Source organism: Rhinopithecus bieti, unplaced genomic scaffold, assembly GCF_001698545.2.
Source record: "Rhinopithecus bieti isolate Rb0 unplaced genomic scaffold, ASM169854v2 scaffold_59, whole genome shotgun sequence".
NCBI classification, from domain to species: domain Eukaryota; kingdom Metazoa; phylum Chordata; class Mammalia; order Primates; family Cercopithecidae; genus Rhinopithecus; species Rhinopithecus bieti.
The window spans coordinates 1,353,391-1,374,374 of NW_016803115.1; the positions used below are offsets into that span (position 1 = coordinate 1,353,391).

General features: G+C 41.6%; 1 protein-coding gene and 1 pseudogene across 1 annotated transcript in view; both read left to right on the forward strand.

The window, feature by feature from the left end:
* Nucleotides 1-5,000: 5,000 nt before the first annotated feature.
* The window catches only part of NAPEPLD (N-acyl phosphatidylethanolamine phospholipase D), a 48,794-nt gene continuing 32,810 nt past the window's right edge, over nucleotides 5,001-20,984 (forward strand). The window contains 1 exon segment of the mRNA XM_017853036.1: nucleotides 5,001-5,344. Within this exon segment, the coding sequence (XP_017708525.1) occupies nucleotides 5,142-5,344 (203 nt within the window). The 5' untranslated portion in view covers nucleotides 5,001-5,141.
* On the forward strand, nucleotides 9,933-14,260 carry LOC108515027 (60S ribosomal protein L19 pseudogene; annotated as a pseudogene).

The window sequence follows — 20,984 nt, forward strand, 5'->3', positions numbered from 1 at the left end:
AGCGAGACTCCATCTCAAGGAAAAAAAAAAAAAAGAATTTAGCTGCCCAAGATCATCTACTGCTATTTGTAGTTATCTATAGATTCTTAATGATCAGGAAAACAATTTTTAATTTGACTGGGAGTGAATGCAGCATTTAGCTGTGTTCAACCTGAAATAAGGAAAAGGGTCAGAATCGTGTTCTAAAGAGTTTATTCAAGCGAAAAGCTGGTTAATAGCCATTCCAGCTCACGCAGACTCCACAGAAATGGGGTCAGTGCTCTGAAGTTAAAAGTAAGTTCTTGCTTTTATAGGAAGAAGACAAAGAAATTTAACAGGATTACAAGATTTTCTATACAAGGCTGGTTTGAGAATTACAACACATTAATTCATTTGTTTTCTTTTCCATACAGCTTGTTTTCTTTATAGAGGATTTTAATTTTGTTTCCAATTTAAAAGAGTATATTTAACATTTCATCTTGAGATAAAGAGATAGTTATTAAGTCTTTGTGTGAGAAAGGTAAGAGGGAGGCTAATCTATAATGAAGATCAACAATGGAGAGGGAAGAGGTTTTCCCTGACACTCTTCAGTCATTTACAACATTTTACAAACCAATACAGGTAAGAAAGAAGGTCTATAATCAGAGAAACAAAGTTTACAGCTGCCTGGTTACAGCTGCCTAGGATATAGCTGCTTTTCAGGCCCCATAATCACATTCTTTTAAGGCTCAAAATAATTTGGAGTTCCAACAGCTTAGATTTCAAATTACTTAATTTCACCACTGAATTCCACAGGTGCCACTATAAATATACACTGAATTAAAAATACTCTAGTAATGAGTCCTCTAGTCCTCTGTGCTTTTAAAACTAGAGCTAGAAGAAAAAAGGACGGTACTGATTACAGAACTTACTTTAAAACAATGCTAAAATTGTTTTAAATGTGGTTCCCCAGAAGTAATTTAAGTAGCACCTAATACTTTATGAAATGTTAAAATAATCCTATTTAATACAGTACTAGTCTCCAAGAAAAAAAATTACACTAGCCAATAGTCACTTTTAGGGAATTGTGTAAATCTGTCCCTCTTCTTGACAGAATTAATGAACAATACAGGTAAAGAAGAAGGTCAATGATATGTACAAAAATTAGCAAGGGAATATTTTAAATTGCTTCTTATGTAAACATTAAGTAACAACTTAGAAGACAAATAGTTATTATTTTCTGAATGTCTGACTTCCTAGGGGTGGCATAAAAGGGAAGGACAAATAAAGCCCAGTTCAGCAGGCCAGGATCTAAAATTAAACCATGAGTAAAATGCTTAGGGTGCAATGTTCATTTTGTTTTGTAAGGTGAAGCAAGGCAAGCTAGAGGTTTTGCCTGGAGTGATATAAATTATTATACTAAACAGCTTCTTTCCATTGTCTAGAAAAAAAACAACCAATTACACTTTAGAAGTCACGTTGAGCAGAGATTCCAACATAATCCATAAAGTTGATGTAGTATTCCAGGAGTTAACAAAGTACAAATGTTACTGTTTCATTAATACAGCTTCAATTATACTGTCAATGTTGTGTTAAAAGGCATTCCTCCTAGACTTTTCTGGTGTACACAGAAATACGCTTTTCTAAAGCACCGGCTCTCAATGGAAAACATCCTGTAAACATCTGTCTCTTTATAATATCTGTATGATATGCATAGAAAATAGCAAGCGAATACTTTAGATTGCTTCTTATTTAAATATAATACATAAATGCAACACACTAGTGTAGGTAGTATCCTAGCTCAGAAAAAAACAGCTCTTATAGACATTCCATGATTGTACATCATGGAAACTTGAAAACAGGTTATTAAGTGATATTGGGGAATTGATGCTTTCATAGGTGGAATGATACTGTGGTTATGAAGCAAATGTCTTCATTCTTAGGAGCAATACACTGAATTATTTAGGGTGAAGCATTTTGATGTCTGCAACTTACTCAAATAGTATTATGAAAAGGCATATCTACTACCTGTATATTTGGATTTTTTTCACAGTGAAGAATGGGAGTGCCCTTTCCACAAGATGGCACAAAAAGAAGGAAGCTCCTGCCCCTCCTAAAGCCAAAGCCAAAGCGAAGGCTTTGAAGGCCAAGAAGGCAGTGTTGAAAGGTGTCCACAGCCACAAAGAAAAAGGTCTGTATGTCACCACCTTCCCACAGCCCAAGACACTGCGACTCTGGAGACAGTCCAAATATCCTCAGAAGACCGTCCCCAGGAGAAACAAGCTTGACCACTATGCTATCACCAAGTTTTCTCTGCCCACTGAGTCTGCCATGAAGAAGATAGAAGACAACAACACACTTGTGTTCACTGTGGATGTTAAAGCCATCAAGCACCAGATCAAACAGGCTGTGAAGAAGCTCTATGACGTTGATGTGGCCAAGGTCAATGCCCTGATTAGGCCTGATGGAGGAAGAAGGCATAAGCTCCACTGGCTCCTGATTACAATGCTTTGGATATTGCCAACAAAATTGGGATCAACTTTGTCGCTGACCCAACAAAACTGGGATATTGCCAACAAAATTGGGGTCATCTAAACTGAGTCCAGCTGGCTAGTTCTAAATATATGTATCTTTTCACCAGGTATGTGCCTCTTTGTCAACTTCTGGTTGGGCTGGGGATGCCATTCACAGGTACTGAGAGGTTGTAATGGGGCCTGGGGAAGACTCCTGTTCTACTTATCCTTTCGGAACACTCACTCTGCCACTCCACCATGCTTGATCACTGAAGAGATCTTTGTGACTAGAGCTAGTTGTCCTAGGAAAACCGGAACTTGTCTCCATGGTAGAGGGAAGAAAACAAGAAGCTGCCGGGTGGCAGTGGCTCACGCCCATCATCACTTTGGGAGGTCCAGGTGGGCAAATTAGTTGAGGCCAGGAGTTCGAGACCAGCCTGGCCAACATGGTGAAACCCCATCTTCACTAAAAATACAAAAATTAGCCAGGCGTGGTGGCGGGCACCTGTAGTCGCAGCTACTCAGGAGGCTGAGGCAGGAGAATCTGGGAGGCGAAGGTTGTAGTAAGCGGAGATCCGGCCACTGAACTGCAGCCTGGGTGACAGAGCAAGACTGTCTCAAAAAAAAAAAAAAAAAAAAAAAAAGAAAGAAAAAAGAAAGAAAAAGAAAAAAGAAGAGGCTTTACAAGAACCCCTTCTTTTATCCCTGGAAGAGGCTGTGTGTGAATCCGATGCCCACAGTTTGAAGGGCATTAGCATTCATTTCAGGGGAGTGTGGGTTGGCTGGCTTTCGGGTAGCACTTTGACCTCGCACACCCATCTACTATGTCCAACTGGTCTACTGGTCTGTCTGCTTCTCTCAGCCCTTATCCAGTAAAGGACAAGAACTTAAAAAAAAAAAGAGTGGGAGTGAGGGGAACAAAGGGCTTTTTTTTTTTTTTTTTTAGACAGAGTCTTGCTCTGTCCACCAGCGGAGTGCCATCTCGGCTCACTGCAACCTCCATCTCTGGGGTTCAAGCAGTTCTCCTGCCTCAGCCTCCCTAGTAGCTGGGATTACAGGTGCGCTCCACTACGCCTAGCTAATTTTTGTATTTTTACTTGAGATGGGGTTTCACCACGTTGGCCAGGCTGGTCTCGAACTCCTGATGTCAGGTGATCCTCCCACCTTGGTCTCCCAAAGTGCTGGGATTACAGGTGTGAGCCACCACGCCCAGCCTTTCTTTTTTTTTTTGGAAATGGGGTCTTCTCTGTTGCCCAGGCTGGAGTGTAGTGGCGTAATCACAACTCACTGTGGCCTTGATCTTGATCTCCCAGGCTCAATAGATCCTCCCACATCAGCCTCTGGAGTAGCTGGGATCACAAGTGTGGGCCATTAAGGTGGTCTAATTTTTTTTTTTTTTTTAATTATTATTTGTAGAGATGAAGTCTCACTATGTTGCCCAGGCTGGTCTCCAACTTCTGGGCTCAAAGGATTCTCCTGCCTTGCCCTCCCAAAATGCCAGGATTACGTCTTCGTTGCTTAGTCAAGAACACTATGAAGAACTTTTGAGTAGTAACTTCAACTTACCCTTTGGGTTTGCAATGTATGCTGTTAGTTTTTTTTTCTTCTTCTGTTGTACAAAGGTATTATTTACCTTGTGCAGTTTCAGCTCCACCCAGGCGCAAGCAGCTCTTAATCACGCTTAAGTTCAGCAGCCACTCTAAGCTAGCCTGAGGAGATAAAGTCCACACTTGATATAGTTCTTTACATTCCTGCAATGTCACACAGGCACATTCACTTTCAAAATGCAGAATAGTTTGGTTTGCATTTTTCTGCCAGTTTTATCTCCATTTAGAACCTGTGGTGGTGGTTTCTTTTTTGCCAAGATAACCCCACAGACGAACTTTTTTTTTTTTTTTGACCCCTGGCACACCCCAGGAGGACTTTTGTAATCTTTTTGCCCAACGACCCAATGCTGAATTTTACTTCGATCTGACTGTACTTAACTTTACTTCTTGAAACAACTAATTTCATTCTGCAGTTTAAAAAGCAAATCCAGTAAGAAACTCAGAATCACAACTGTAGGCTCTTTAGTAGTTATCCTAGCGTTAAAAAAGATGCAAATTTAGATGAGAACCGTGTGTGTACTGGGGGGCTGTGATATCATTTTAAAAGTAAACGAGCACACAGTGAACAATGCAGTGCTGCCATTAATATTCAATACCTACTGCACAACACTTCAAATTTCAGTTTAGTTTCTTGGCTACCAGGATCCTAGCGCCATAGGCTGGAAGCATTCCAGTGCTTCTCGACTGTGATTGAGTTGACTATGAGAGTCCATCAAAGGGTCTGCAGGATCCCATTTAGTTTTAGCAACTGTGGCTGGTGTCCAGGAATGTGTTCATGCGATCTGAAAGTAAGCCTCTGGCTTAGGACAGCTGGGGGGAACCAATTTAGTCTTAGGAGGGTCCCTGCAGAGTGTTTGAGTCGCGAGGCGGGGCGGGGCAGGCCGGGAGAAGGCTGCGTGCTCCCAGGGGCTTCCTTTACCAAGATGGCTTCGACGCCCCGGCCCACAGGGGCGGCCATCTTGGTAAGGGTTGGAGGGGCAGCCTAAGGGAGGCCGCTGATGGCCCTGCTGTGAGATTCGAAGGTCATAATAAGGGAGTGACCCGGCGACGACTCGCCCCAAGGATGGCGAGGCGGCGAGCGCTGAAGCGCTGCCTGCAGCTGCTAGCACCCTCGGCGGAGCCGGCGAGGCGGGCAGGCGGTCGGAAGAACCCGGCCACCGGCCGCCGAGGCCCCTCCCGCTACGCGGGGAAGCTTTGCAAGGGGACTCTGCGGCCGGAAGCCGAGGAACAGAGGCGGCGCGCGCGCCCAGCCACCCCCATTGCAAGGTGAGTCCGCGTCCCCGCGCTCTCACTCCGCCTCTCTGGCCGCGCGCCCGCGGCCCGGGATCCCGAGTGTCCCGGAGCTCCGTGGTTTCTGTGGGACCTCGCGGGAGGCGGTTTTGTCCCGCCTGCTGTGTGGCCTCTCTGCTGCCTCATCCAGGGTCTCTGGGCAGAGCAGTCCACACTCCCGAGCCTGGGGTGGTTTGGGATTCTTCGGCGAAGTGGAGCAGTCTGAGTGGGTTTCCCGGTCCCCGAGCCCTCCCTCATCCCGGAGATGCCGCACTTGTGAGCCACAGGGATTCATTTGAATTTTCGCACCTCGCGAGTTGCGGAGCCTGCATCTCAGAAGCTGCCTGGGTGAAGAGCCACAGCATTATTTTTTTTCTCTTTGGTAGAGTACCTGTCTGGGATTTGATTGAGATTCCATCTTCACTGATAGGAATACATGTGGGTTTATCTTCTTTCGGTTGTATGTAAATAAATGGGTCGACAACTTCCTCCGAGCAACTTATTGTTGCTTCATCTAGAGTATTTATCTTCTAAAAATCCATTCCAACAGATTTCTCCCCTTTTATTTTGGAATAAGTGTACTTATTTAACTATGGAATGGAAATGAAGAGCAAAAAAAAAAAAAAAAAAGGGAGGGGGGCTAGCTGGGGAGCGGTGGTGGAAGGCTGTGCTTTCTTGAGTTTTCTGTTCTGTGGTTGCTTGCTTCTTATCAATTGGGTATTATTGCGGGCTTTTCAGAACACGTATTTAGATAGGTTTTTTTGTTTGTTTTTTGCTTTTTTTTTTTTTTCCAAGCTAGAACTCGATATGGTCCTGGTAGTTGAGATAGATACTCTTCCATGGGTTCCGGGATCACATGCATCGTTATACCTCAGTTAAACCTGGAAAATATTAAGGGAGTGAGTAAAGTTTATCGACCTTTTAAAAAGTCATTTCGTTCTTGTCTTTAGTGTACGTTGTTATATATTCATGTTATAATATGACTCACCTGGTTGGCTTTGGCTTAGCATGAAATGTTTGCTGCTTGATAATTCTGATTAATTTGTCAAGGAAGTCATTGTTGAGATGCAGTTCTTCAAATTGAGAAATAATTTCCATGTTTGTTAAAAAATGGAAATCTCTAACATTTCCATTTCTGTTTTCAGTTACATTGGTTATGAATTAGCCGCAGACATGGACTTCGTTTAGAAAGAAGTTATGTAATCTTTAAAAAGAAAAGATTACCTATATCCCACAATAGTGTGATTTTTGTTGCAAGAAAATACTAGGTCTGTTAAAGAAGAAATTTAGGGTAAAAGTACTTATTTAAAATAATAATTTAAGAGAGAGATTGAGGGGTTAAAATTTTTTAAGTCAACTGAAAATATAGTCAGGATTTTCAGAGATTTTATTTTGTTAACATTCTGCAGGCTTTCCTGCTACAAGAATTATAGTAAGTCTCCAAGAGACAAAAATACTTAGTGTATTTCTCATACCCTTATTTTCACTCATAATTCCAAATTATATTTTAGAAATTCTATATTGCAAAATCCTAATTTTAAAATTAGTCCAGTTATAACTGTATGAAGAACATTTTAGCATAAGCATTCCATCACAGGATTTTGGTTATGCTTTAGTTGATACAGTCATCCTTGTGTTTGTTTGAAAGGGGTATTATGTTACTTTGAGTGTTGAGTTTGGAACACTGAGGGGATTTTTATGAACATTTAGTCTGTGTTTGGAAAAGCAGCAGTATTTGCCTTTAATTTTGTAGTTTCATTCTACTTTTTCTTTGTAGTGATGGATAGCTGTGGATATAGTGAGTTTTCCATTGCTTTCTACGCTTTCTAAATAAGAGTATAGCTATAGCTGGAGGACTGTTAATCTGGGCTTTTTAGGTTGAAATGCATACACATAAAAAGTGTTTTCATTGAAGTATTATTAGGGAAATGAACTGTGTGTATAATTAATCTTTAAAGAGCACTTTTATTCTGGAGGCCTGTGAGGGCATGCATAAAACTGTCATTAAAATATCACTCATGTGATTTCTAGCATAAGGTTCAAGAAATATATCATTCGAACGCCTATACTACTGAAGAATTCTGTCTACAATTTATAGTGCTTTGCTTGATTTGTCTTTTGAATTTATTAACCATTTATTGTGTATTTAAGTATTTTACTAACAGACTTTGGAGACAGATTACATATGAACTCACATATCCCCAGGGGCAGTTTTATGTTAGAGATACAGTCTTCTACCTCAGCTGGTTAAAAAATGTATTATAATTTTATCATTTACAAAGCTCTTTCAAGTATTTTAAATATATGTATATATAGAGAGAGTTTTGATTTTATAGACATAAAATATGAAATTATTAGCCTTGTTCCACAGATGAGGAAAATAGGACGCCGAGAGCCTGGGAGAGTCTGGTGATTTGGCCAAGGTTCCTTAGCTCAGCAGCCCCAGGCTTCAGCAGAATATGTACCTTGCAGACTCATGTTACACCGGGGTTCCAATGAAGTGAAAGTGGAGGAGTGTGGATCAGCAAGCGTTGGTCAGCAACACACTCATAGATTGCACCCCTGCCTTTGGGTAACAGGTCATGAATGGTCAGTGCTGTTGGCTATGGAGGCACAGGTCTGGCATATAGATGGATCAACATAATTCAAAATCTTGATTGAAAAACAACTCAGTTTGTGCCTGCTACCTGGAACAATCCATTTTTCCTCTTGAAGGCGCAGACTCTTGTGTTTATCTAATTTGGGCACCTTCCCAGACTAAGGGACAGTAATATATTGATTGAACAATGAATAATGAATGCCTGTAGACTTATGTGTGATTTTGTAATCTCTCTCAGTTACAAGAATGAATAAAGAAACACCAAGCTTTCTCATTGTTACTAGCCCTCTTAAACTGGTCACATCTTTTTTTTTTTTGAGACGGAGTCTTGCTCTGTCACCCAAGCTGGAGTGTGGCGGGGCAGTCTCAGCTCACTGCCACCTCTGCCTCCTGTGTTCAAGCGATTCTCGTGCCTCAGCCTCCTAAGTAGTTGGGATTACAGGCAGGTGCCACCATGCCCAGCTAAAACTGGTCGCATCCTAATAGGACACTCCGATGACAGCAGTCGTTTGTTTTGAAAGTTGTTATTTTCTGTGTTTTGAAGGTCCTTCGATTACAAAGATGTTCCCTGTTCAAGTTACTGTGTTTGTTCCTTTGGTTTGTTTAGAGAGCTCATGAAAAGCTCTGTAAACTAAGCTGTCTGTATATTCTGCACGTGTGTGTGTATGTGTGTGTGTGTGTGTGTGTTTTCCAGAATGTTGTGGTGCTTTATGGTTAAAGTAGCCAATGAAAACTTAAAGAGTTTCTGGACTCAACTTTTTTTTTAAACTTGAAGCCAAACTAAGTAAAATACCCCATATAAAGTAAAATGTGTCATTTATCTTCCTATGCTGATTGTATGCTCTTTTGGTTCCAAGTGTTTTTAAGCGTAGTCAAGGTGACAGCGTGGCTGATAGATAGTCTGGGTTCCATTGTCAGCCAGAGCTAGATCCTTGGAATGTCATGTAACTCTGTGGCCTGACTTGCTTTACCTCTTAGGTAAAAGGGTCACACAAGTGATGACTTCTGTCATGGAATATTCAAGTTGGAAGGGACCTTAGAGGGAATGTACCTGGTTCAATCTCTTTAATGTGCAGATTTTTAATTTCTGCCTTCATAGGAGTTTAGCCTGTCATGATTACCTCAAAATTGAAACATCAAAATTAGGCTTTTCCACCATTTCACAGATATGAGATACTTCACAATTCTTGCCTGAAAGTTAATTCCTTTCTCAATCTTTCCTCATATAGTGTCTCACTTTTATATGTAGACCAAGTGCCCATTGTATGTAAATGTACATGTGCCGTTTGGAGCCTGTTTTTTAGCTGGGTGAATGCTAACACTGGTGCACATATCGAATTCATCAGAATGAAGAATTTTATCTAATAAACATTTTTGGTATTCTTAAACATTGTCTTAGTTAAGCCTGATTATGTAGAGCATTATAATTTTTTTTCTTTTGCTTAGCCACCCGAATACCTTCACATCTTACTTTATAATCTTCATCTTCAATTTAGTTTAAACTGCCCACATATTTATAAATTTTGTTGAAGATATGACTATGCATTTATATGGTCACCTGAGGCATAGAATGATCAGCCCTCCAGGTTTTCCCAGAACTGAGGGAGTTCCCAAGATGTAGGAAGTTTTTTTTTTTTTTGCAACCTCCACCTTCAGATTCAAGCAATTCTTGCGCCTCAGCCTCCTAAGTAGCTGGGACTACAGGCGTGCACTACCACACCTGGCTAATTTTTGTATTTTTAGTAGAGACAGGGTTTTGCCATGCTGCCAAGCTGGTCTCGAACTCCTGGCCTCAAATGATCTGCCCGCTTCAGCCTCTGAAAGTGCTGGGATTATGGGTGTGAGCCACCACACCTGGCCTAAAATGCAGGACTTTAAATGTTAACACCGGGAAGTCCTCAGGCAAACCAGATATGTTGGTCCTCCTACCTGACAGTGTCTCTTTATGGGACTTGACTAGCTGTTCTCCCCAGCTTGAAAGATAACATGTTAGATGGTTTTATGCTGGATAAACTCAGACACCTTTTGAAAGCACGGGAAATGTCTTCAAGGTACTATGTGTATTTTCTGTTTATGTGACTAAAATATAGGACCAATTATTTGTTGATGGTTCTTTTCAATGTAACTGTAAATTAGAAAAATTGAGCAATAAAAGTTATAGCATTTGAAACCCACTTCATGTAAAATTAAAGGGGCAATTATATTTATAAGAGAACTAGTATTTACTGAGCATCTCCCGAGCACCTTTTTTTTTTAAGAGACGGAGGCTCGCTCTATCGCCCAGGCTGGAGTGCAGTGGCGCGATCTCGGCTCACTGCAAGCTCCGCCTCCAGGGTTCATGCCATTCTCCTGCCTCAGCCTCCCGAGTAGCTGGGACTACAGGCGCCCGCTGCCATGCCCGGCTAATTTTTTGCATTTTTAGTAGAGACGGGGTTTCACCGTGTTAGCCAGGATGGTCTCGATCTCCTAACCTCATGATCCACCCACCTCGGCCTCCCAAAGTGCTGGGATTACAGGCGTTAGCCACCGTGCCCGGCCACCATTAGTGTTTTGTAGCTCCCCTAAACCTAAACTTCCCAGTTATGGTAATCGTATCAGTTAGGATTAGTTTGCTGTGATTTCAAAGATTGCTCAAATATGTTTTCCTACACATGAAAGAAATCCAAAGTTGGACAGTTCAGGCTTGGTATGGTGGGCCCTGAAGTCCTTCTAGCTCTCTTCAACGCCATTCTTAGGATGTGGCACCCTCCTGGCTCAAGATGGCTCCAGGTAGCCAGATGCAGGACAAATTGAGAAGAATACCTCTCTCCCTTAAGGAGACTTATGGAAGCACCATAAAAGGCTTGTATTACATTGTTCAAAGTACCACCAACCTGGCCATCCCTAGCTAGAAGGCTGGGAAATGTCATCATTTAGCTGGTGCATAGTTAGCCTAAGTAAAACGGGTTCTGTTACTGAGAAAAAAAGGAAGAGAAGTTTTTTTTTTTTTCCTAAACACATGACAGATTAAAGAAGACTAGATTTTATGGTAGGCATCTTTTCGTCTGTACCACTGTGCTACCACTTTAGCACTATAGAATTTTAACTACTCAGTTATTCCCCAAGACTTTTCCATTTTATTTATTTATTTTATGTTTATTTATTTATTTATTCTTAGACAAGCTTTTGCTCTGTCACCCAGGCTGGAGTGCAGTAGCTTGGTCATGGCTCACTACAGTCTTGACTTCCTGGGCTCAAGAAATCCTCCTACCTCATCCCACCACACCTGGCTAATTTTGTGGTTTTCTGTTTTTTTAATTTTTTTTATTTTTTATTTTTTAAAGATGGAGTCTCCCTCTGTTACCCAGGCTGGAGTGCAGTGGCACCATCTTCGCTCACTGCAAGCTGTGCCTCCTGGTTTCAAGCCATTCTCCTGCCTCAGCCTCCCAAGTAGGTGGGATTACAGGTGCCCGCCACCATGTCCGGCTAATTTTTTTTGTATTTTAGTAGACACGAGGTTTCACGGTGTTAGCCAGGATGGTCTCGATCTCCTAACCTCATGATCCACCCACCTCGGCCTCCCAAAGTGCTGGGATTACAGGCGTTAGCCACCGTGCCCGGCCACCATTAGTGTTTTTGTAGCTCCCCTAAACCTAAACTTCCCAGTTATGGTAATCGTATCAGTTAGGATTAGTTTGCTGTGATTTCAAAGATTGCTCAAATATGTTTTTCCTACACATGAAAGAAATCCAAAGTTGGACAGTTCAGGCTTGGTATGGTGGGCCCTGAAGTCCTTCTAGCTCTCTTCAACGCCATTCTTAGGATGTGGCACCCTCCTGGCTCAAGATGGCTCCAGGTAGCCAGATGCAGGACAAATTGAGAAGAATACCTCTCTCCCTTAAGGAGACTTATGGAAGCACCATAAAAGGCTTGTATTACATTGTTCAAAGTACCACCAACCTGGCCATCCCTAGCTAGAAGGCTGGGAAATGTCATCATTTAGCTGGTGCATAGTTAGCCTAAGTAAAACGGGTTCTGTTACTGAGAAAAAAAGGAAGAGAAGTTTTTTTTTTTTTCCTAAACACATGACAGATTAAAGAAGACTAGATTTTATGGTAGGCATCTTTTCGTCTGTACCACTGTGCTACCACTTTAGCACTATAGAATTTTAACTACTCAGTTATTCCCCAAGACTTTTCCATTTTTATTTATTTATTTTATGTTTATTTATTTATTTATTCTTAGACAAGCTTTTGCTCTGTCACCCAGGCTGGAGTGCAGTAGCTTGGTCATGGCTCACTACAGTCTTGACTTCCTGGGCTCAAGAAATCCTCCTACCTCATCCCACCACACCTGGCTAATTTTTGTGGTTTTTCTGTTTTTTTAATTTTTTTTATTTTTTATTTTTTAAAGATGGAGTCTCCCTCTGTTACCCAGGCTGGAGTGCAGTGGCACCATCTTCGCTCACTGCAAGCTGTGCCTCCTGGTTTCAAGCCATTCTCCTGCCTCAGCCTCCCAAGTAGGTGGGATTACAGGTGCCCGCCACCATGTCCGGCTAATTTTTTTTGTATTTTTAGTAGACACGAGGTTTCACGGTGTTAGCCAGGATGGTCTCGATCTCCTGACCTCGTGATCCACCCACCTCGGCCTCCTAAAGTGCTGGGATTACAGGTGTGGGCCACTGAACCCGGCCTGTTTTTTTTTTTTTTTTTTTTTTTTTTTTTTTTGTGGGAACAGCGTCTCATTGTGTTGCCCAGGGTGGTCTTGAACTCCTGGACTCAAGTGATCTACCTCCCTTGTCCTCCCAACATTGTAGGGATTAGAGGTGTGAGTCCCTGTACCTGGCCAGTTTTAATTTTTGTTAGCAGAGTTGGTGGAGATCCCCACTGTTGATTTTTGTCTCTCTGTCTTCTGGCCACTTTTGCTTCTATTATTTGACTTCTAGCGGGAGATCTTTTAAAAAAACAATTAACTATATCCCAGTGAAGAGTGATTAGGAGTTTAAGCTCTGGTTTTTTCATTTATTCCATAAATATTGTGCACTCATTGTGTACAGGCTGCTTTGTGTTATTATAGACAATGTGAATCATTACTGATTACATTTCCCTTTTATTGACTTGGCTTCCTGGGGGCACAGAGTCAAATTTGTGACTCAGTTGGCTTGAGTACAAGCCTTGCCCTATGAAACTTTCTTTTTCTCTGTCACCCAGGCTGCAGTGCAGTGGTGCGATCTTGGCTCACTGCAACCTCTGCCTCCCTGGTTCAAGTGATTCTCCCATTTCAGCCTCCCGAGTAGCTGGGATTGCAGCCGCCTGCCACCATGCCCAGCTAATTTTTGTATTTTTAGTAGAGATGGGGTTTCACCATGTTGGACAGTCTGATCTCGAACTCCTGACCTCAAATGATACACCCGCCTTGGCCTCCCAAAATGCTGGGATTACAGGTGTGAGCCACCATGCCTGGTCCCTGTTAAATTTTCTACCTAGCAACGTAGTTAGTCTTCCCATCCCACTGTATAGCAGTTTCAGGATGATGCTGCCTCTCTAACTTGGAGTGTTGAAGAGGAAGTAAGAGTGGGATTTAAAGCAGTGATTCTCAACCCTGCCTGTATATCAGAAACATCCACAGAACTTTGAAAAATTACTTAGAGAAACTGCCCCACCTGACATTTTGATTCAGTAGCCTCAGGTGTAGTTTAAAAAGCTCTACAGGGGAGCTCTTTGCTTTAGCTGCTGTGGCCGCAGCCGTGAGTATACTCAGGCTTCCAAAGAGGCTTGCCTCTAGTGTCCTCTGCTGTGGCAAGAAGAAGGTCTGGTTCGACCCCAATGAGACCAATGAAATTGCCAATGCCAACTCCCATCAGAGGATCGGAAGCTGATCAAAGATGGGCTGATCATCCGCAAGCCCGTGATGGTCATTCCCAGGCTCCGTGCCGGAAAAACACGTTGTCCTGCCGGAAGTGCAGGCATATGGGCATAGGTAAGCAGAAGGGTACAGCCAGTGCCCGAATGCCAGAGAAAGTCACGTGGATGAGGAGAATGAGGATTCTGCGCCGGCTGCTCAGAAGATACCATGAATCTAAGAAGATTGATCACTACTTGTATCACAGCCTGTACCTGAGGGGGAAGGGGAATGTGTTCAAAAACAAGCGGATTCTCACGGAACACATCTACAAGCTGAAGGTAGACAAGGCCTGCGAGAAACTCCTGGCTGACCAGGCTGAGGCCCACAGGTCTAAGACCAAGGAAGCATGCAAGCGCTGTGAAGAGCACCTACACACCAAGAAGGAGGAGATCATCAAGACTTTGTCCAAGGAGGAAGAGACCAAGAAATAAAAGCCACCTCCCTTGTCTGTACATACTGGCCTCTGTAATTGCATAGATCAGCCATTAAAATAAAACAAGCCTTTATCTGCTTGCAAAAAAACAATCAAAAACAAACAAACAAAAAAACACAGGTAATTCTGATGTACATTTGAGGTTTAAGGGCTTGTATCCGTGTGGACTGGAAATGATCTAGGGAGGATTTACATTTCGTTCCTTATCTGTCACATACTGGAGATCAAATCCTTTCTTGAAAATGGGGGAAACAATATGATAGTCGAGTCATTTGGGTAAGAGAGGCAAGAATACTGAAATGCTTTAGGGGAAACTTAGTTACTCATGATTTAGGTAGAACTGGCCTTGCTTACCTATTTTGCCAGCTCCTATTGTGGGAAATTTTTCCTTTGAGCAAAAGAATCTGTTTAACTGGGGCTTCAGGCTCTGGGAAAAGTGCTGAGTCTGCATGTGGCCACCGTTAGTATCATGAGTTTTCAGCTTCTGCTCCTAGGGCCAGTGAAGGGAGATAAAGGGAAGTCAGGTTGATTATTATTTTTAGAACCAGGAAACTATCAATGAGTCTTCTGAGCTAATGAGAGCCTTCAGGTGATTCCAGGAGGGTTAATGAGGCCACAAGGAACTATGAGGTCAGGTAGGAATCCTGTTTTGTGTTAAGAGTTCTGTGAATTCTAAGATCAGGCCTTCTGTTACTCAAATAGAAAAAAAAATTCCAGAGTTTATTCTGTTTCAGTTTATTCATGCCATTTCCCTCAGCTCCCTTATCTCATTAGTGTAGAAATGCAAAAATGGTATACATGTATATCCTACTATCTATTTAAAACAGTGTTTACAGCATAGTAAAACAGTGGCTTAGTTATTGAGGGCTTACTATGTACTGTGTGCCAGAGACTGGGCTAAGAATTATGAAACTGAGGCTTAGTATGATAAGGGGCAAAGTTGGGAAGCATTTATTTTAAGATGTTTTTATTTTATTTTGCCCCATTTTCTGGTAATGTGGTTTTTCCTGATAACCCATTCAAGTATATTTTAATTATATTCATTTTTAATACACTTTTATAATTTGCTACATACTTTCTGCTATTCTTAAACAGAGGCTACTGAATTGAACTCAGGGATCTTAAAGTCCCTTTGAACCTCAAGATTCTATTAACCTTTTGGGGATGTCTCTAGCCTCACTCTGACCCTGTGATTTACGGTGTACTGAAGACTCAGGAGATGGCTGAACGGGGTCTGGTGTAGTCGTGTCCTGGGCCTTGTTTTCCTGTAAAAGTCTCACTGTTCGTTTATTTTTTTGTCATTTACCTTTTTCTCACAGAGGATGGACCATGCATGACATTGCGGGCAGAATAACATGTCTGCCCTTTGCCAAATTCATTTGTAAGTGAATCAGGGGTTCAAGTAACCTCTCTAGTGACTTTGTTTCTTTCCATCACCCTCTCTGTTGCCATCAGGGCCCTTTAACTTGTTGGCTGAATTCAGAAAGTTCTGAGCTTTTCAGCATCTCTGACCTGCTGGATCACAGGACTGTTGCTGTCAGTGTGAACGGCTCAGCCTAAGGAAAAGTATTCATCACCATCTTGAGAATTTGGCCAGTGTGTTTTGGAAATGCCTTATTCTAAAGTCTATACCATTTTCATTAAACAGAGCTGACGCTTCTGTAAACGTGATACTGAGCCAAAAATCTGTATGGTTTATGATTTTTTTTCCCTAATGGATTTTGAATCCCTGGAGGTCAGGGCTTCATATTCTCCACAGCAAACTGGAGAGCTAGGATTTAGATAAGGTAGACGTTCTAACAATGTTTCTTAAATATGACTTTTAAAATGCTTTAAGTAGAAGCCCTTACAAGTAATATCTGGAATCTTTTTAAGTTTGAAAATGGCTATTTGTATCAGATTTATATGTCCCGGCTCTTAATAACCTCCTAGTCTACCTGATACACCTGTGAAATTGCACTTTCTTCCAGTAGATAACTTTGCTGTTCTCAGGTGAAATACTTTGCTTATCCCTTGCCAGTCCAGCCTGGGGAAGGTGGCTGGACCTGAGCTGGGAATTTTATTTGAGGGAGTGGAAATAGGAGGGGTTGGCCAAGGCTGAGTTAGAGGGGACAGCTCTTTAGTGGCCTGAGCTGGCTCTTTGGTGCAGCCGAAGATTGTTAGAATTTTAGAGGTGGTGAGACTTTAGAGGTACAGCCCAGTTCTCTTATTTTACAGATGAATGAAAGAGAGTCTTAATGATGTTAAGTGACTTTTTAAAGGCTGCAGAAGGCTGGGTGTGGTGGCTCACGCCTGTAATCCCAGCACTTTGGGATGCTGAGGTGAGTGGATCACCTGAGGTTGGGAGTTCAAGACCCGCCTGGCCAACATGATGAAACCCTGTCTCTACTGAAAATACAAAAAATCGGCTGGGTGTGGTGGCGTGCACCTGTAATCCCAGCTACTCAGAAGGCTGAGGCAGGAGAATCATTTGAACCCGGGAGGTGGAGGTTGCAGTGAGCCGAGATTGCGCCACTGCACTCCAGCCTGTGCAACAAAAGCAAAACTCGGACTCAGGAAAAAAAAAAAAAAGGCTATAGTATTCAGTAGGGTCAAAGTTGGAACTGGACTGAAGTCAGAAAGAAGTGAAAAGTGTGCTTTTTTCCCCTCTTTCTCTGTCCTATCCAGGAGCTATGAAGACATGTTTCTCCTTTGCGTTTCTTTACAGGTTATGCTTTAAATTGGAAGTTTTTCTTTTTGTATACTTAATTATGAGATGGAGACAGTAGAGAGAAGGTAGTCCCATTTTGGAAGCATTTTTTTTGTTAAAATCTTGGCTCAGGAACAGGAAATGAACATTTTAAGATCATCTACCTGCCTGGCCAACATGGTGAAACCCCGTCTCTACTAAAAATACAACAATTAATGAGGCATACTGACACATGCTTGTAATCCCAGCCACTCGGGAGGCTGAGGCATGAGAATCAGTTGAACCTGCGAGATGGAGGTTGCAGTGACCCGAGATCGCACCATTGCAATCCAGCCTGGGTAACAGAACGAGACTGCGTCTCAAAAAAAAAAAAAAAAAAAGGAAAGATCATCTGACATATTTAGGATGCATTTTCAAGTTCCACAGACATCAACTTACTGTTCCTCCTGCCTTGTCCTCCCCCAACCTTTTCTTTTTTCTTTTCTTTCTTTCTTTTTTTTTTTTTTGAGACAGGGTCTTGCTCTGTCACCCAGACTGGAGTGCAGTGGCTCAATTACAGTTTACTGCAGCCTTGACCTCTTGGGCTCAAGCAGTCCTCCCGGCTCAGCCTCCTGAGTAGCTGGGACTACAGGTGCGCACCACCACACCTGGCCTGACCTTTTCAATTAAATACTTCTGTATATCATTTAGGTATAATTGATTATACCGGAAATGAACCTGCACTTTGTGCTTGGTATTATTTTTTAAGGTATTAAACAGATGATACCTATGTTATTTCAATAAATATTTTATGCATGTGTTCCAAATTTGCCATAACATGACATTTTAATTTGATCACCCTAAGGATTCCAGTCGTAAAAGGTATTTGTAAATGGGCTTTGTTCTTAAGCCAGCTGTTTCTCTTGTTTTATTGTTTTTGATTCTAATGATCAATAATATTAGGTCAATTAATAAGGGGAAACCTCTTATTATAGAGAAAGCTTCTAGAGTGTTTTTATATTTTGGTGACTTAAAGTCTGTTAATAGACTGTATCCCAAAGATTCAGATTGCATTTTGCATTCTTTCCTCTCAAAACTATTTATTTGGGGCCGGACGCAGTGGCTCACGCCTGTAATCCCAGCACTTTGGGAGGCCAATATGGGCAGATCACGAGGTCAGGAGTAAGGTCAGGAGTTCGAGACCAACCTGGCCAACATGGTGAAACTCTGTCTCTACTAAAAATACAAAAATTAGACGGGCATGGTGGCGGGCGACTGTAATCCCAGCTACTTGGGAGGCTGAGGCAGGAGAATCACCTGAACCTTGGAGGTGGAGGTTGCAGTGAGCCGAGATTGTGCCACTGCACTCCTGCCTGGACAATAAGAGCAAAACTCCGTCTCAAGAAAAACAAAAAAGGAAAAACCAAACAAACTATTTGGACTCTTAAATGCTTTTGGTTGGTTGGCATTTCTTTGTGAATTATTTGTTAAAATAATTTTTTGTCTGTAATTGGATGAAGGCTTTGCGACCAATTTAAAGTTTTTTTTAACAAAAGAGAATACATGTTTTTTTAAAGGATAACAAAACTTATGTACTTTTATAGTCTTGTTACATAAAATTAAGGAAAGAAAATGAAAAAAATTCAGTAACTTAGGTTTTAAAGCTATATGGAATTCTAGAATATTTTATCCTTCACCTGAAAAACAACTCAATTGGATCAAAAGGTCCTATTCATCATATATTCTTTACTCTTCAATTTGCATTTGTGTGTGTGTGTGTGTGTGTGTGTGTGTGTGTAAGACAGAGTCTTGCTCTGTCGCCCAGGCTGGAGGGCAGTGGTGCGATCTTGGCTTACTGCAACCTCTACCTCCTGGGTTCAAGTAATTCTCCTGCCTCAGCCTCCCGAGTAGCTGGGACTACAGGTTTGGGCTGCCATGCACAGATAATTTCTTTTTTTTTTTTTTTTTTTTTTTTAGTCGAGACAGGGTTTCACCATGTTAGCCAGGCTGTTCTCGAACTCCTGAGCTCAGGCAGTCCCCCCACTTTGTCCTCCCAAAGTGTTAGGATTACAGGTGTGAGCTACTGCTCCGAGCCTCAACAATTTGCCGCTCTGTCACCTAGATTGGAGTGCAGTGGTGCGATCTCAGCGTACTGCAACCTCCGCCTCCTGGGTTCAAGTGATTTTCCTGCCTGAGCCTCTGAGTAGCTGGGATTACAGGGACGTGCCACCACTCCTGGCTAATTTTTTTTTTTTTTTTTTTTGTATTTTTAGTAGAGGGTTTCGCCATGTTGGCCAGGCTGGTCTCAAATTCTTGACCTCGGCCTCCCAAAGTGTTGGGATTACAGGTGTGAGCCACCACAACTAGCCAGCAATTTACGTATGTATAACGCTTCCATATGTATAGTACTAACTCACGGTCTCCTTGAATGACTAATAGTCATTTAAAGAGACATTTAGGAGTTACCATCTTTACTGAGCAGATGAATAAGCCCAAGTTTAGAGAGGCTGAGTTACTCCCTGCAAGCTAACATCTCTAGTTAATAGTAGAACTGGAGTCTGGTTTTTCTGACTCATAACTAGTGTTCTTTCCATTCTTGTGAAGAGAAATTGTTTGGTGAGATATATAGATTTATATGTACATATATCTAAATGTATATTATGCATGTACATTCTATTTTTGATGCAATAATTGTTATTAAATGTCATACTCTCAAGTACTGTATATTAAACTTCTGTTTGTTTTCTTTTAGCTTCTTAGCAAAACTGGTTGTTTTGCTAAGTCAATAAAGTGTGGTAAGAATGAAGTTCAGTGATAACAGTGCAGTACTTTTTTGGTTGATGAATGTTGTGTACATACCTCCCACAGAACGTTCTCGCTCTTATTATCCAGTGTACTCCTGTGCTTGGACGTATCTGCCCTCCCACTGGTCCCCTAAATGCCTCTGGGAGTAATACCAGTATTGCCTGGAATCTTTTTGAATGTGAAGGATGTGAACTGTTCAATTTTACCCCCACTGAAGCCCTTTGCAGACGTTTCAGTGAATTGATGTAGTTTCTTTAGCCATGTTATCTAGCATTGTATCAAAAGGGCCCTTTCTCTTCAATAAGGATAAGGAGAGCAAATACAGAATTGTAAGTTTAATGTTATTTAGTCAGAGATATCTGAAAATACAGTTCTGAATACTTTCCAGATTTAACGTCAGCATCTTTGTTGTTATGTAATGGACAGGAACTCAATTAGTATTTATTAAATGTCTACTCTGGGAATGATGATTTGCCACTTCATAATTGTTGGAATTGTTATTGTCCAGTGTGTTGAAATCCCAAACATATGTTGTACTACTCTGATTTTTTTCTTTAACTTTTTACATGATAAAGCAATGCATTCAATTCTAGGCAGTTGGCAAATCTTAAATGTAGAAAAAAGAAAGCATGAAACATTTGCTTTTGAAATAGAAAATTCTTATTTTTGAAAGCATTTTACCCATGTGTGCAGTTATTGAGAGAAAATATTTGTACTTGGCTGACTTGTCTTCACCAAATGTCACAGCTCAGACCTCTTTTTGGTTGGAGACATAGAGATAAGTCCTTCTGCTATTAAATAGGCAATTAATCTTTAAAAAATGTAGAGAATGTCCTTGATAATTACTAGATGGAATTTATGTTGTCCTTTTTGTAATAAGTTGTTCTTTAAAAAAGAACCTTTGTTTTATTTTATTTATTTATTTATTTATTTTGAGACAGAGTCTCTGTTGCTCAGGCTGGAATCTTGGCTCACTGCAACCTCTGCCCCCCGGGTTCAAGCCAATCTTCTGCCTCAGCCTCCTGAGTAGCTGGGACTACAGGCATGCACCACCATGCCTAGCTAATTTTTGTATTTTTAGTAGAGATAGGGTTTCACCATGTTGGCCAGGCTGGTCTTGAACTCCCGACCTGAGGTGATCCACCTGCCTCGGCCTCCCAAAGTGCTGGGATTACAGGCATGAGCCACCGTGCCTGGCTAGAACATTTGTATTTTATATTTATCACTTGTCACAGGGATTTGTTACTTT